This window comes from Dryobates pubescens, chromosome 25 (genome assembly GCF_014839835.1).
Source record: "Dryobates pubescens isolate bDryPub1 chromosome 25, bDryPub1.pri, whole genome shotgun sequence".
Taxonomy (NCBI): Eukaryota; Metazoa; Chordata; class Aves; order Piciformes; family Picidae; genus Dryobates; species Dryobates pubescens.
The window spans coordinates 5,030,820-5,046,772 of NC_071636.1; the positions used below are offsets into that span (position 1 = coordinate 5,030,820).

At 56.6% G+C, this 15,953-nt stretch overlaps 1 protein-coding gene across 1 annotated transcript; it reads left to right on the plus strand.

The window, feature by feature from the left end:
• Positions 1–5,794: 5,794 nt before the first annotated feature.
• Positions 5,795–15,751, plus strand: TPST2 (tyrosylprotein sulfotransferase 2). The gene is made up of 5 exons (XM_054173156.1): positions 5,795–6,700; positions 9,090–9,288; positions 12,404–12,454; positions 13,649–13,697; positions 15,259–15,751. The coding sequence occupies exons 1-4, from the start codon at positions 5,865–5,867 to the stop codon at positions 13,676–13,678; spliced, it is 1,116 nt and encodes a 371-aa protein (XP_054029131.1). The 5' UTR covers positions 5,795–5,864; the 3' UTR covers positions 13,679–13,697; positions 15,259–15,751.
• The last annotated feature ends 202 nt before the right edge of the window (positions 15,752–15,953 follow it).

Consider the following 15,953-nt stretch of genomic DNA (forward strand, 5'->3'; position numbering starts at 1 on the left):
GCCCATCCTGCCTGCCTCAGAGCAGGCTGCCCATCCTGCCTGCCTCAGAGCAGGGTGCCCATCCTGCCTGCCTGCCTCAGAGCAGGGTGCCCATCCTGCCTGCCTCAGAGCAGGGTGCCCATCCTGCCTGCCTCAGAGCAGGGTCCCCATCCTGCCTGCCTGCCTCAGAGCAGGGTCCCCATCCTGCCAGCCTCAGAACAGGGTCCCCATCCTGCCTGCCTCAGAGCAGGGTGCCCATCCTGCCAGCCTCAGAGCAGGGTGCCCATCCTGCCTGCCTGCCTGCCTCAGAGCAGGGTGCCCATCCTGCCTGCCAGCCTCAGAGCAGGGTGCCCATCCTGCCAGCCTCAGAGCAGGGTGCCCATCCTGCCTGCCTGCCTGCCTCAGAGCAGGGTGCCCATCCTGCCTGCCTCAGAGCAGGGTGCCCATCCTGCCAGCCTCAGAGCAGGGTGCCCATCCTGCCTGCCTGCCTGCCTCAGAGCAGGGTGCCCATCCTGCCTGCCTCAGAGCAGGGTGCCCATCCTGCCAGCCTCAGAGCAGGGTCCCTATCCTGCCTGCCCTCCTCAGAGCAGGGTACCCATTCAACCTCACAACAGAGTGCCATCCTGCCCACCCATCTCAGAGGAGGGTGCTCCTTTGCCTTTGCCCTCCAGTGCCTGGAGGAGGGTGTCCTGCAGGGACCCAGGTGCAGTGCCACCAGCATGCCTGGCACACTGTCCCTGGGACACTCTGTGCATGCAAGGCAGCTTCAGCCGAGGTGGTGCAGGTGGCTGCCCAAGATGGGTGCAGCCCTCATGGGCATAGGAATTGTGTCCATGTGGGAAAACTGGTGTTGGGGATGGGTTTGGTTCTCTGCCTGGGAGGGTTCTGTGCCATGGGGAAGGGGTGGTGGGACTGGAGAGAGCGCTTTGTGCCTTGGGCTGGAGCTGAGGAGTTCCTGGCAGCGTGGGCAACTCCCAGTGCAGAGATTGGCATCCCTGTGCCCTCCGTGGGAGGCATGAGTGGGACCTGCCAGATGTGTGAATCCTCTGGGCCACCTCTCTTCCTGCCACTGCTGGTTTGGGGGCTCTGACCACAGTCTCACTTTTTGCCTGGTTTCAGTATGTTTACCAAAGCCTGTGCCAGGGGGGCTGGGAGCTGCTTCCTCTCTGCTGGTGTGCTGCTGGCTTCTGTGCGATGGGATCGTGCCACATTCAGACCCTTGCCCCCTGGGTTTTAACCATCCCAGCTGCTCCTGGTCCCCTGAGGATTCCCCCTTCCAGCATCCTTCCTGTTTGAAAAGAGCAGCCCCTTTCCTGCCTCCCTGGCTTTCTCCTTCACGGTGGAGCAGTGCCAACGCCTCGGGGCTGGCAGATGAGTCGCAGCTGTGCCGTGTCTGCCTGCCAGCACTGAGCTGAGACCACCAGCTCCACTGGGGACCACCTTCCCCTGGGCTGGGAGGGAGGCTGTGAGCAGGGCAGGGTGCTGAGGAGGAGGAGGATTGCATCACTTGTCACCATGATAAACAAACTGACACTGTGGCTTTTCTTCCCTCTTAGGTCTTTTTTGCGGCCTCCTGTGTTGCAGCATGAAGCTTGGCTAGCAGCAAAATGAGCTCCCCAGGGGAAGGTAAGCCCAGGCAGATGGCACTTGCCAGAGTGGTGGGCTCTCCTCTGATGGTGGGCACATGTCTCCTGCAGTGGCTGTGCCCTGGCACCCCGTGAATACTCCATTGCCTTCGCAAGCTGACGCAGGGCGGTTCGAGCCTTGTTCGTGGCTGTGTCTGCTCAGCATGCAGAATGAGGAAGAATTCTGCCTGTGGAACCTCTCATGCCCTTGTTTGTCACTGCTCTGCTGTCACTTCCCTGCCAGCTCCCATCCTCCCCCACACTCTGTACCAGCCTCTCAGGGACAGAGCTCTCGGCTGTGGGTCACAGCTTGTCCTTGTCCTGCTGTGTCCAAGCTGCACTCGAGGCCTTCAGCTGCAGGCACTTGGATTGCTGCTTCCCCTCACCACTCCCTGCTGTGGTGTGCCTGAGAAGCCCTGGAGAGCTCCCTGATTCCTGGTGGAAAGCTCTTGGAGCCCATCCCAACCCATCCTGCCAGCCTCAGAGCAGGGTCCCCATCCTGCCAGCCTCAGAGCAGGGTCCCCATGCTGCCTGCCCTCCAAGCAGGGTCCCCATCCTGCCTGGCTGCCTCAGAGCAGGGTCCCCATCCTGCCTGCCTGCCTCAGAGCAGGGTCCCCATCCTGCCTGCCTGCCTCAGCTTGGGCAGCTGAAGGACTGGGAGGGCATCCCTGCTCCGGCTTTTGAGGGTGTCAGGGAGGGATAGGACTGGGGGGGATGGAATAAAACTAGCAATGGGTAGATTCAGATTGGATGTTAGGAAGAAGTTGTTCCCCATGAGGGTGGTGAGAGCCTGGCACAGGTTGCCCAGGGAGGTGGTGGAAGCCTCATCCCTGGAGGTGTTTGCAGCCAGGCTGGATGTGGCTGTGAGCAACCTGCTGTAGTGTGAGGTGTCCCTGCCCGTGGCAGGGGGGTTGGAGCTGGCTGATCCTTGAGGTCCCTTCCAACCCTAACAATTCCATGATTCTGTGATCCTGGGTGACCCTGCTTGAGCTGGGGGGGTTAGACTGGATGATCTCCAGAGGTCCTTTCCCCCCTCCCCCCCAGCCATGCTGGGATTCTGTGCTGCAGCATTGTCCCACTGGGAGCTGCTGGAGTGGCACCTGTACCACCACCTCCCAGCCAGGCTCCCACTTCACCCAGGGAGTGCCTTTGTTCTCCTCCTGCACACCAAATCCATCTGGGTGGGAACTGGTCGCTGGAAGCTCAGAACAGAGCACTTCTGTGCTCCAGCCTCCTCTCAACTGCAGCTCTCTCCTGCTAATTAGCCTGCCTTGGGCTGCATAATTCCTCCAGTTGGCCTTAAATCCTGCCTGCTCCCACTGCCCAGCGCTGGAATGGCTCTTGTGGGCATTTGGAGTTATTTCTACTGTGAACATCTGAAGGTCTTTGCAGGGCTGAAACAGATCAAGGTGGCAGGAAGGAGCAGAGGAGCCCTTGGCTTTGTCATGCCTCTGACTGCTGCAGGAATGCCAGAGCTGCTTGTTCTCCCCTCTCTGATCCCCATCTCCACAAAGGCAGCTGCATTGGACTCCTTGGATTTTCCTATGGGATGTGGCCAGGCACTTGAAACCCTTTAGCCTTGGGATGTTGGAAAGGGGGTCGACCAGGATGCCAAAGAGCCACAGAAATAATGGTGCTGGTGATGTGACTGCTGAACATGAGCATGGGCACTGCATCACTGCAGCAGTTTTTCTCTTCAGCCCCTTGGAAGGAGGTTGGAGGCAGGTGGGGGTTGGTCTCCCAAGGAACAAGTGACAGGACAAGAGGAAACAGCCTCAGGTTGCACCAGGGGAGGTTTAGGTTGGACATGAGGAACAATTTCTTCCCCTTGAGGGTTGTTCAGGCCTGGCCCAGGCTGCCCAAGTGGAGTCCCCATCCCTGGAGGTGTTTCAAAGCCCTGGAGCTGTGGTGCTGAGGGCCATGGCTTGGTGGTGCCCTGGCAGTGCTGGGTTAAAGGTTGGTCTGGGTGAGCTGAAAGATCTCTTGCAACCAAAACAGTTCTATGATTCTGGGATGTATCTCCTGCCTGCTCCCCACACCAAGGGGCTTCACAGGATCTGCTGCTCCCTGTGCTGTTTGCTGGAGCTGAGGTTTCTCTGCAGCTGTTCTTTGGGCTGTCAGCAGAGCAGAACACGTGGATGTCCCATTCCTTCCCCTCCACTCAGCTCCCACCCCGGCCCCATAATCACAGGACTTGAAATCCCTGGGTGAGCCCAGGGGAGGATTGCAAAACCTGAGCTCCCAAATGGAGCAGGATGGGGGAGGGTGTGGGAAGCAGTGCCAGCGTTCCCAGGAGTCCTCCCCTGGCAGGCAGCAGGGCAGAGGACTTGCAGAAGCTGCAGCTCCCTGCTGGACATCCTCCCCCAGGAGACAGGAAAAGCCCCAGAGCCTCAATGCCAGGTGAAGGCTGCAAGGATTTTGATGTAAGTCTCTGCAGGAGGGGATTTCTCTTGGCTCTGCTGGGGTCATGGTTGGACTTGATGACCTTAAAAGTCTTCTCCAACCAAAATGATTCTATGGAGGGCATCTTAAGAGGCTAGAAATGTGTGGCCATGGCACTCTGGGACATGGTTTAATGGCTGTGGTGGTGGGGGGGGTGATGGTTGGACTGGATGGTCTCAGAGGGCTTTTCCAACCCAAGCAGCTCTCTGCTTTAGTGCTGACTCTGTGTTGCTGGTAGCCTTTGGTTGGTTGAACCATTTGTGTGTTTCATTCTGATGGGTAACTGCTTCTCCTGACTCAGACCTTTAAAAGCTGCTTTTGTTTCTCTCCTGCTTCAGCTTTATTCCCTCCCCTGCTGTAGCACCTTGAAACTCAAGGAAATGCAGGTGGCTGAGAGAAGTGAGAAGGTGGTGGTGTGCTGAGCTCTGTTTGAGGAGGAAGGAGAAGTGCAGGGAGAGGGTTTGGGCTTCACCTGGGGTGGAACAGACTCCTTGTAAAGACTCTTCTCCAAAATGCTCCTGGAGCTTTGCTCCAGCTGCAGACCTGTTCCTGGGTACACAAAGGCTCCAGAAACAGTCTCCTTGGGTGTGCTCTGAGGCAGCCTCTAATTACCTCCTGGATAGTAGGCACCATAGCCTGGAAGCTGTTGATAGATGAAAGAGATCATAGGGTCATGGGATGTTAGGGGTTGGAAGGGACCTTCAAAGTTCATCAAGTCCAACCCCCCCTGCCAGAGCAGGACCAGAGAATCCAGCACAGGTCACACAGGAACACATCCAGATGGGGCTTGAAAGTCTCCAGAGAAAGACACTCCACAACCTCTCTGGGCAGCCTGTTCCAGTGCTCTGTGACCCTCCCAGTGAAGAAGTTCTTCCTCATGTTGAGGTGGAACCTCCTGTGCTGTGGTTTATATCCATTGCCCCTTGTCCTATCTCAGGGTGCAGCTGAGCAGAGCCCGTCCCCTCCCTCTTGATGATGATGAAAGCCTGGCACAGTGTCAGCATCCAGCAGGAGCTGTCTGGCTGCTGAGGTGCCAACAGGCTGGGCTGTGGCTCCATCCTGGCCTGCATCAGGATTAGTGTGGCCAGCAGGAGCAGGGAGCTCATTCTGCCCTGTGCTCAGCACTGCTTAGGCCACACCTTGAGTCCTGTGTCCAGTTCTGGGCTCCTCAGGTTAGGAAAGATGTTGAGGTGCTGGAAGGTGTCCAGAGAAGGGCAACAAAGCTGGGGAGGGGTCTGGAGCACAGCCCTGGGAGGAGAGGCTGAGGGAGCTGGGGTTGCTTAGCCTGGAGAAGAGGAGGCTCAGGGGAGACCTTCTTGCTCTCTACAGCTCCCTGAAGGGAGGTTGTAGCCAGGAGGGGGTTGGTCTCTTCTCCCAGGCAAGCAGCACCAGAACAAGAGGACACAGTCTTAAGCTGTGCCAGGGGAGGTTCAGGCTGGATGTTAGGAAGCAATTCTTCCCAGCAAGAGAGATTGGCCATTGGGATGTGCTGCCCAGGGAGGTGGTGGAGTCCCCATCTCTGGAGGTGTTTAGGAAGAGCCTGGATGAGGCCCTTGGTGCCATGGTTTAGTTGATTAGGTAGTGTTGGGTGATAGGTTGCACTGGATGATCTCTGAGATCTTTTCCAACCTGGTTAATTCTATCCCATCCTATCCCATCCTATCCCATCCTATCCCATCCTATCCCACCCTCTCCTCTCCTCTCCCATCCCGTCTCCTCTGACCCCCGTGTGTTCCCCTTGCAGATGCCCGCTGGGTGGAGCGCTCAGTAGCCGCCAGCTGAGGCGCCGGGTCCCCGGCCTGCGCGGCGCGGAGCAGGATGCGGCTCACCATGAGGAGGCTGCTGCTGGTGGTGGGCTGCGTGGCCGCCCTGACGGTGACCCTGCACCTGGGGCAGCAGGTGCTGCGGTGCCAGCAGGTGCTGAGCGAGCGGCGGCGCGGGCTGATGCGGCCCGAGAGCGAGGAGCTGGTGGTGCTGGACGCCAACCGCGTGGAGTACCGCTACAGCAAGGAGATGCCCCTGATCTTCATCGGCGGCGTCCCGCGCAGCGGCACCACCCTGATGCGGGCCATGCTGGACGCGCACCCTGAGGTGCGCTGCGGGGAGGAGACGCGCATCATCCCCCGCCTGCTGGCCATGCGGCAGGCCTGGTCCAAGTCCGGGCGCGAGAAGATGCGGCTGGACGAGGCCGGCGTCACCGACCAGGTGCTGGACGCCGCCATGCAGGCCTTCATCCTGGAGGTGATCGCCAAGCACGGCGAGCCCGCCAGGTACCTCTGCAACAAGGACCCCTTCACGCTCAAGTCCTCCGTCTACCTGGCCAGGCTCTTCCCCAACTCCAAGTTCCTGCTGATGGTGCGGGACGGCCGCGCCTCCGTCCACTCCATGATCAGCCGCAAGGTGACCATCGCCGGCTTCGACCTCAGCAGCTACCGCGACTGCCTCACCAAGTGGAACAAAGCCATCGAGGTGATGTACTCCCAGTGCCTGGAGATCGGCAGGGCCCGCTGCCTGCCCGTCTACTACGAGCAGCTGGTGCTGCACCCCGAGCAGTCCTTGCAGGCCATCATGAAGTTCCTGGGCATCTCCTGGAGCGACACGCTGCTGCACCACGAGGAGCTGATCGGCAAGCCCGGCGGCGTGTCCCTCTCCAAGTGAGCGTCTCGGCTTTGTAGCGTGGCACCGTAGGGTTGATAGGGAGAGGAGAGCAGAGGGGAGGGGAGGGGAAGGGGGGGGGGGGGAGGGGAGGAGAGGAGAGGATAGAATAAGGATAGGATAGAATAAGGATAGGATAGGATAGGATAGAATTAGAATAGGATGGAATAGGATAGAATGGAATAGAATAGAATAGGATAGAATTAGGATAGGATAAGAATAGAATAGAATAGAATAAGGATAGGATAGGATAGGATAGAATAGAATAGAACAGAATAGAATAGAATTAGGATAGGATAGAATTAGAATAGGATGGAATGGAATGGAATGGAATAGAATAGAATAGAATAGAATAGAATAGAATAGAATAGAATAGAATAGAATAGAATAGAGTAGAGTAGAGTAGAGTAGAGTAGAATAGAATTAACCAGGTTGGAAAAGACCTCTGAGATCATCACATCCAACCTATCACCCAACACCATCTAATCAACTCAACCATGGCACCAAGCACCCCATCCAGGCTCTTCCTAAACACCTTCAGGGATGTTGGCAGGGACCTCAAGGATCAGCTAGCTCCAACCTCCCTGCCATGGGCAGGGACACCTCACACCACAGCAGGTTGCTCACAGCCACATCCAGCCTGGCTGCAATAACCTCCAGGGATGAGGCTTCCACCACCTCCCTGGGCAACCTGTGCCAATGTCTCACCACCCTCATGGGAAAGAACTTCCTAACATCCGATCTGAATCTACCCATTTCTACTTTTGCTCCATTCCCCCCAGTCCTATCACTCCCTGACACCCTAAAGAATCCCTCCCCAGCTTTCTTGCAGCCCCCTGCAGATCCTGAAGGCCACAATGAGGTCTCCTTGGAGCCTTCTCTTCTCCAGACTGAATATTCCCAACTCTCTTCAAGGAGCTGTTTTGTTGGGGTCAACCAGGGGCAAAGATGCATCAGCTGTGTCTGTCTGGTATCAGGTGACAGGAGGAGGGGAAACAGCCTGAAACTGTGCCAGGTTGGAGACTGGGAAACATTTCTTTGCTTCATTTCTTTGGAACAGGCTGCCCAGGGAGGTGGTGGAGTCCCCATCCCTGGGGGTGTTCGAGAAAGGTGTTGGACATGGCGCTTGGGGACACGGTTTAGAGGCCATGGTGGTGTTAGACTGATGGTTGGACTCAATGATCTCAGAGGGCTTTTCCAACCCAAACAATCCTATCATTCCATGGAGATACCCTGGTCTGGTTTCAGTTAGGGTTTGGTGAGCTCAGGCCATGGACATGCTCCACGCTGTGACACCCTGAGGTGCAGCTCTGATCCCAGGGCTGATACAGGTGAAGCTGGGGGCCCAGCACCTCATGGCACCCCTCCAGCCAAAACAGGTCTATGTTTTTTTCAGGGGCAGAGGTGGCAGCACATCCAGGTTTGCTGCAGCAGGTTTTGTGTTGCTGAGAAGATGACTTAAGCACCAGCAATCTGTTGAGCCCCACACAGCAGCCTGTCAGGCGAGGATTTGAGGAGCAGGTGGCTGCTTTGTTCATCTCTCCTGACAGTGCAGAAGCAATTTCTAGTTTGAAAAGAACTGCTTGCTCTCAAACAGGAGCTCTTTAATGCCTCTCTCCTCCACCCATCCTCAGACACCTCCTAGCTTTGCTGTTCATGGGTGGCTGTCAGCAGTGAGCAGCAGTTCTTGCCAGGTTTGGTGCTGGTGTTGCAGAATAAAAGCCATGCCTGCTTGGTGGGACACACCCCAGCACTCCCTCCTTGATAGCTGGCTGTGGGTGCCAAGGAGGTGCTTGCCTGCTCCCAGCTGCTTCTCCTCTTTAATGCTCTCATGTCCTAAATGGAGGCTTAAATCTGGCATATCAAAGTTTCATCACTGGTAGAAGGGAACCAGACAAACAGGCTTTGCGTGGGTGCTCATGCCCCGAGCCGTGAGGGCAGCTGTGGACATGCAGCTGCTCCAGCTCTCCAGCACATCTCCAGAGATGGAAGATTCAATCACCTCACTGGGCAGCCTGTTCCAGTCTTTGAGAACCCAGTTCTAGGAACCCAAACCCAGTTCTGGGTTCTGAAAGGCGGCTGAGGCCCCAGCCTTGAAGACATCCAAGATCAAACTCGATGGGGCAGCCTGGGCAGCCTGATTGAGTTGGAGGCATTGTTGCTAACTGCAGGGGGGTAGGTAGGGCAGGATGACCTTTGAGGGTGCCTTCCAACCTGCTGCATCCTATGATCTGTGTACCTTGTCAGTGAGCTTTCTTCCAAAGCCCAACCCAAACCTCCCCTGGGGATTAGGTAGAGAAATGTGAGGCTGGAGGCTGCTCTCTGGGTGCAAACCAACACCTTTGTGTCTTGTCTTGTTTGTTTCTCTCTTTCTTCTTTTTGCCCCAGGATAGAAAGGTCAACAGACCAGGTCATCAAGCCAGTGAACATGGAGGCATTATCCAAGTGGATTGGGCACATCCCTGGGGACGTGCTGCAGGACATGGCCCACATCGCGCCGATGCTTGCCAGGCTGGGCTACGACCCCTATGCCAACCCCCCCAACTATGGGCACCCCGACCCCTTGGTGGTCAACAACACACACAGAGTGAGTGTGGCTGGGGGGCTGGGCAGCCACAGAGCCCTGGGAGCAGGAGAGGTGGCTCAGCTCAGAAAAGAGGAGCAGAGGTCCCTGGAGAGCAGCCCTGTGGAGAAGGACTTGGGGGCTGCTGGGGGGTTGAAAAGCTGGACACGAGCCAGCACCGTGCGCTGCCAGCCCAGAGCCAGCCCTGTCGTGGGGCTGATCCTCAGCAGTGTGGGCAGCAGGGGCAGGGAGGGGACTCTGCCCCTCTGCTGTGCTCTGCTGAGAGCCCACCTGCAGTGCTGGGGCCAGCTCTGGAGTCCTCAGCACAGGAGGGACAGGGACCTGTTGGAGCAGGGCCAGAGGAGGCCACAGCAATGCTGGGAGGGCTGGAAGCCCTCTGCTGTGAGGCCAGGCTGAGGGAGTTGGGGTTGTTCAGCCTGGAGAAGAGAAGGCTCCAGGGGGACCTTCTGGTGACCTTTCAGTGCTTCAAGGGGCTGAGCAGAAAGCTGGGGACAGGCTTGAGCAGGGCCTCGTGTGACAGGACAAGGTGGGGTGGTTTGAAACTAAAAGAGGGAGACTGGAGAGAGAGAAGAAATGTTTGACACTGAGGGTGGGGAGAGCCTGTCCCAGGGTGCCCAGAGAGGTGGGAGATGCCCCAGCCCTGGAAGCACTGCAGGTCAGGTTGGTTGGGGCTGTGAGCAGCCTGCTGAGTGCAGGGGGGTTGGACTGGATGAGCTTTTGGGCTCCCTTCCCACCCAAAGCAGTTCTGCAGTTCTCCTTTCAGGAGACAAGGACAGACAGACCGTTCCCCCCAGCTGCTGCCAAACCAGATGTGTGCGGTGGGCTGAGCCTGGTGTGGCTCAGACAGCCCGTTCTGTGGCGCTGCTCCTGTCTTCTGGCGTGGCAGATACTGAGCTGGCCCTCCCTCTCCAGCCCCCCTCTGAAGCCAGGCGTGGGAGCTGCTGCTGTGAGCTGATCTTATCTCAGGCCCCAGACACCAGCCTGGCCCCAGGAGGCCGTGCAGGCTGTGCTGTGTCCCTGGGTTGCTCATCAGCCACTCCCAGCGGCCCGCAGGGAACGCGAGGGGAGGCTCAAAACGCATTTGGGCAGCCCCAGAAGACTTCTCCTGTTGTTTGGTGGTTTTTGCTGGTTGGTGTTGGGGTTTTTTTTGGAGTATTGAGTCATGTCCCTGGAGCAGAACTGGGAGGAAGGAGCTGCAGAGCCACAGCCAGCAGCTACATCCAGAGAGAGCTGCCCGTGCTTTATAGAGTCACAGAGTTGTTTTGCTTGGAAGAGACCTTGCAGATCCTGCAGCCCAACCATGAACCCAGAGCTGCCAGGTCACCACTAGACCCTCAGCACCACAGCTTTACAGTTTTGAAGTCTCTCCAGGGATGGGGACTCCACCCTGGGCAGCCTGTTCCAGCATCTGACCACTGCTGCAGCGCAGAGATTGTTCCTCACGGCCGACCTAAAGCTGCCCCGCCGCAACTTGAGGCCACTTCCCCTTGTCCTATCAGTCCTTCTAGGGACAAGAAACCAACTCCCACCTGGCTCCAGCCTCCCTTCAGGGAGTTGGAGAGAGCCAGAAGGTCTCCCCTCAGCCTCTTTTTTTCTCCAGGCTGAACAGCCCCACTCTTAGCTGCTCCTCGCCAGCAATGTTCTCCAGACCCTTCAGCAGCTTCCTTGCCCTTCTCTGGTAGCACTCCAGCCTCTCAGTGTCCTTCTTGGAGTGAGGAGCCTAAAACAAACCTTAGAGTAGAGTGGTTGCCCTCCTCTGGTAGCACTCCAGCCCCTCAATGCCCTTCTTGGAGTGAGGAACCCAGAAGTAAGCTGAGGGGTTGAGTGGTTGTCCTTCTCTGGTAGCACTCCAGCCCCTCAGTGTCCTTCTTGGAGTGAGGGGCCCAAAACTAACCTTAGGTTTGAGTGGTTGCCCTCCTCTGGTAACACTCCAGCCCCTCAATGCCCTTCTTGGAGTGAGGAGCCCAAAACTAACCTTAGGTTTGAGTGGTTCCTCCCTGGATTGAGGATGGACTCTGCAGCCCCCCAGCTCTGCATGTGCATGAGGGTGGCTTGGACAAAGTGTTCCCTGTCACACTGGTGGCAGCAGGACAATGGAGAATGGAATGGAATGGAATGGAATTAACCAGGTTGGAAGAGACCTTTGAGATCACTGAGTAAATTGGAAGAGGGATTTATTAGGTTCTAGGGGAATATTTCTGGAGCCCCTTCTTTCAAGGTGAGGAGGTTGGGCTTCAGATATATTCCTGCTGTGCCTTACAACCACTCAACCTTTTTACCCCACCAGCTGGGGACTTGCCTCAAATCAGAAGCTGCACCAAGGGGGTTGTAGCCAGGTGGGGGTTGGTCTCTTCTCCCAGGCAAGCAGCACCAGAACAAGAGGACACAGTCTCAAGCTGAGTCTCAAGGTGAGGAGAAAGTTCTTCAGAGAGATTGGCCACTGGAATGTGCTGCCCAGGGAGGTGGTGGAGTCACTGTCCCTGGAGGTGTTCAGAGAGGGATTGGATGTGGCACTTGGAGCCATGGTTTGGTTGTCAGGAGGGGTCAGGTGACAGGTTGGACTGGATGATCTCTGAGGCCTTTTCCAGCCTGGCTGATCCTATGATTCTGTGACAATGCCTGCAGGTGGGACTGGTCCCTGTGGGACTCTATGCAGATCATGGGCAGCCAGTGCTGGCAGGTTGGAAGGGCTTCCCTTGAGCTGGTCTGTACTCCCAAGTGCTCCTCCTTGTTCCCTGTGCTTGCTGAGAGCTGTTCCAGGACTCATGATTTGGGTGAACATGCACCCTGGGCAGGGCTGGGGGCTCTGGGGCTCCAGTGTGGACCTTCCAAATACTTCCTGGGATGGATTTGGCGAGCTGGCACGTGGCAAAGACCCAAAATACTCTCCTCTTCCAGGCTAAAAATGGGAACTGAAGAACTGCTGGTGTCAGTTACCCTTGCCCCAGCAGGATGCTGCTCCCAGTCAGGAAGGAAGGCCCCAGTAATAGCACCATGGTGCAGAGCCAGCAGCCATCATCAGCTGCTTCAGACATCCTGGGACACAGGTTCATGAGGTGGCTGAGGAGGATTTGCCACTACCCTGGAAGGGTCACTGCACTTTTCTCTTTTCCCATAGGTTTTAAAGGGGGATTATAAAACACCAGCCAACTTGAAAGGTCATCTGCAGGTAAGGAACAACCCACTGGCCCTTGGAGGGCTTTGCTTGCTTGGCTGAATCCTGAGTTCCTGCTCCTTTGCTGCCTCTTATGGGCATTTGCAGGCTGGGCAACCAGCTGAGGGAATGTCCCTGCTCTCCTGCCCCAGTCCATGGGGCTGTGCTGTGTATCCTGTGCTCCTCAGGCACTGCTGCTTCATCTCCTGCTCCTGTGAGTGGTGTCCTGCAGTGGAGTCCTGTGACACTTGTGCTCTTACATCTCTTCCTTCAAGATGGTTTTTAACCTTTCTCTCTGTTCCCAAAACTCCTAACTTTTTTTGTTGCTGGTTCTTGGTCTTGCCTGCTGTAGGGAAGGTGGCTTGGATGGTTTAAGGGTTACAGATGGATCTTCCAGTTCTTGTGCATGGGTGGTTGTGTGCAGGTGTCCAAAACAGGCTATGGGGCTTCTGGGCCCCTGAGTTTAGGAAAGATGTTGAGGTGCTGGAAGGTGTCCAGAGAAGGGCAACAAAGCTGGGGAGGGGTCTGGAGCACAGCCCTGGGAGGAGAGGCTGAGGGAGCTGGGGTTGCTTAGCCTGGAGAAGAGGAGGCTCAGGGGAGACCTTCTTGCTCTCTGCAACTCCCTGAAGGGAGGTTGTAGCCAGGTGGGGGTTGGTCTCTTCCCCCAGGCAACCAGGACCAGAACAAGAGGACACAGTCTCAAGCTGTGCCAGGGGAGGTTCAGGCTGGATGTTAGGAAGAAGTCCTTCCCAGCAAGAGAGATTGGCCACTGGAATGTGCTGCCCAGGGAGGTGGTGGAGTCCCCACCCCTGGAGGTGTTTAGGAAGAGCCTGGATGAGGCACCTGGTGCCATGGTTTAGTTGATCAGATGGTGTTGGGTGATAGGTTGGACTGGATGATCTCTGAGGTATCTTCCAACCTAGTCTGGTCTATCCTATCCTATCCTATCCTATCCTATCCTATCCTATCCTATCCTATCCATTCCATTCCATTCCATTCCATTCCATTCCTTTCCATTCTATTCTATCCTGTCCTGTCTTATCCTATCCTAACAGCAGCAAAGCAGGAGGCTGTAGCCTGGTGGCTGCTGGCTCTCTGCTCTTGTGCTTCTTTCTGTGCCCCAACCATTTCCTTCCCTTGCTGCTGGGAGTGCTTTGGGGGGGCAGATGCTGGCTTCCAGCTGACCCTTCTGTCTCTGGGTTGTTCCAGGTGACTCAGAACACATCATCTTCTCACTAAGAAAATGAATGATTTCCAGGTAAGGCCTTGTGCTGGGTTTGGGGACCTGGGGAAATCTCCCTGCTTTGCTCCAGGGGGTGGCATTTGGCTGGTGTGATTTGTGTGCCTGGATCAGCCTGGCTGATCACAACCACGATCCCCTCCCTCACAGCTGCTTTGGGCTTTCCAGGACAGTGCAGTCCTGGGAGCTGGTTGGTCAGAAGCTCTTCTTCTGAGCTCTGGAAGTGGCCTTATTTTCAGCAGAACTGAAATCAGCCACTTGGGAGAGTTCCTCCTGACTGTCCCTGGGGGGACAAGCAGTGAAGAAGGGGATGTGGGAACGTGTGGAGGAGCTGAGCTGCTCCCCAGCTGCCCTCCAGGACGTGCCCTGGACCTGTGAAACATAAAGCAGCTGCAGCTGTTGTCACTTAGGGAAGAAACAAAGCTGCTGCTACCCAGGGCTTTCTGCTCCAGATACAGCTGTGGGGATGTGGTTTCATTCTCTCTTTTCTTTTTAGCTAGCTGAACCAGCAAATGTCATTTTCTCTTACCAAAACCAACCCTTTCAGAACTAGTTGGTGTGCAAAAGCAAGCCACTGTGCTAAAGAAACACAGCAGGAGCACTGAATGCAGCTAGCAGATGTGTGCCCATCACCCCAGAGCTGGGACTTGCTTCACTTTTTAACCCTTTTCTTGGCCTGGTGGCTGCTTTAGAACCATCAGGCAGGCAGGTGCAGTGCTGATGTGACCAGACCCTGCTCCTCAGGCTGGGTTTATTTCCTCAGAGTCCAAGGGCATGAGATTGAACACATTTAAGTGCCAGGTTCTGCACATTGGCCACAGCAACCCCATGCAGTGCTACAGGCTGGGGGCAGAGTGGCTGGAGAGCAGCCAGGCAGAAAGGGAGCTGGGGGTAATGGGTTATAGAAGGCTGAACATGAGGCAGCAGTGTGTCCACGGGGCCAAGAAGGCCAATGGCATCCTGGCCTGCATCAGGAACAGTGTGGCCAGCAGGAGCAGGGAGCTCATTCTGCCCTGTGCTCAGCACTGCTTAGGCCACACCTTGAGTCCTGTGCCCAGTTCTGGGCTCCTCAGGTTAGGAAAGATGTTGAGGTGCTGGAAGGTGTCCAGAGAAGGGCAACAAAGCTGGGGAGGGGTCTGGAGCACAGCCCTGGGAGGAGAGGCTGAGGGAGCTGGGGTTGCTTAGCCTGGAGAAGGCTCAGGGGAGACCTTCTTGCTGTCTCCAACTCCCTGCAGGGAGGTTGTAGCCAGGTGGGTGTTGGTCTCTTCTCCCAGGCAAGCAGCACCAGAACAAGAGGACACAGTCTCAAGCTGTGCCAGGGGAGGTTCAGGCTGGATGTTAGGAAGAAATTCTTCCCAGCAAGAGAGATTGGCCATGGGATGTGCTGCCCAGGGAGGTGGTGGAGTCCCTATCCCTGGAGGTGTTTAGGAAGAGCCTGGATGAGGCCTTTGGTGCCATGGTTTGGTTGATTAGCTGGTGTTGGATGATAGGTTGGACTAGATGATCTCTGAGGTCTCTTCCAACCTGGTTTATTCTCTTCTATTCTACTCTACTCTATTCTATCTCTGTTCTCTTCCAGAATGCTGCAAACAGCCCTTTTGTTGCCCAGCAAAGAGGAGTTTGCAAACAAGCAGCACCAGTGGAAATCGGTTATCCAAGCATATTGCTTGCTCAGTAACTATTGCCAAAACGACTGCTCTACGAGGAATGTTATTTGCATTTATTTGCAAAGGCCAAACCTTTCACACCTCGGACACCCCATTGCCTGCCTTCCCCCTGCCCTCCGTGGGGACAGCAGCGGCGGAAACCCGTCCTCCGCGGGGGGGTGAGGGGGTGGCGGTGAGAGAAGGCTTATCGTACACCGTGGCCTGAGGACTCGCTCAATGGCGTGTGAAGGACTCGTTCGGTCGCGTCTGTGTGTCTCCTAACGCTGCCCTCCTGTCCCGGCTCACAACTCGGTGTCCTGGCCTGTGGAGCCTTTGTCGTGCGAGTGATGCCCTCCTCCCCTCCCCGCCCTTCACTGTGACTTACAGAGGCTATTGCAGAGTTAATATATGAGCCCACCCCGCCTCCTCCCCCCGCCCCTTGCACACCATTAAAGTGTTGGTTTAATAACCCCGCCTCTGCCCTCACTCTCCGCCCCGGCAGGGCCCGGCCTCGGCGCCTCCCTTCCTGCTAGGCCGCGCTCCGCCGAGCCCGCCTGGGGCGCTCGCTCCCCTGCGCGGCCTGGCGGCGGACGTGCGTCACCGGAAGCGCGTCAGCGGAAGCGCGTCA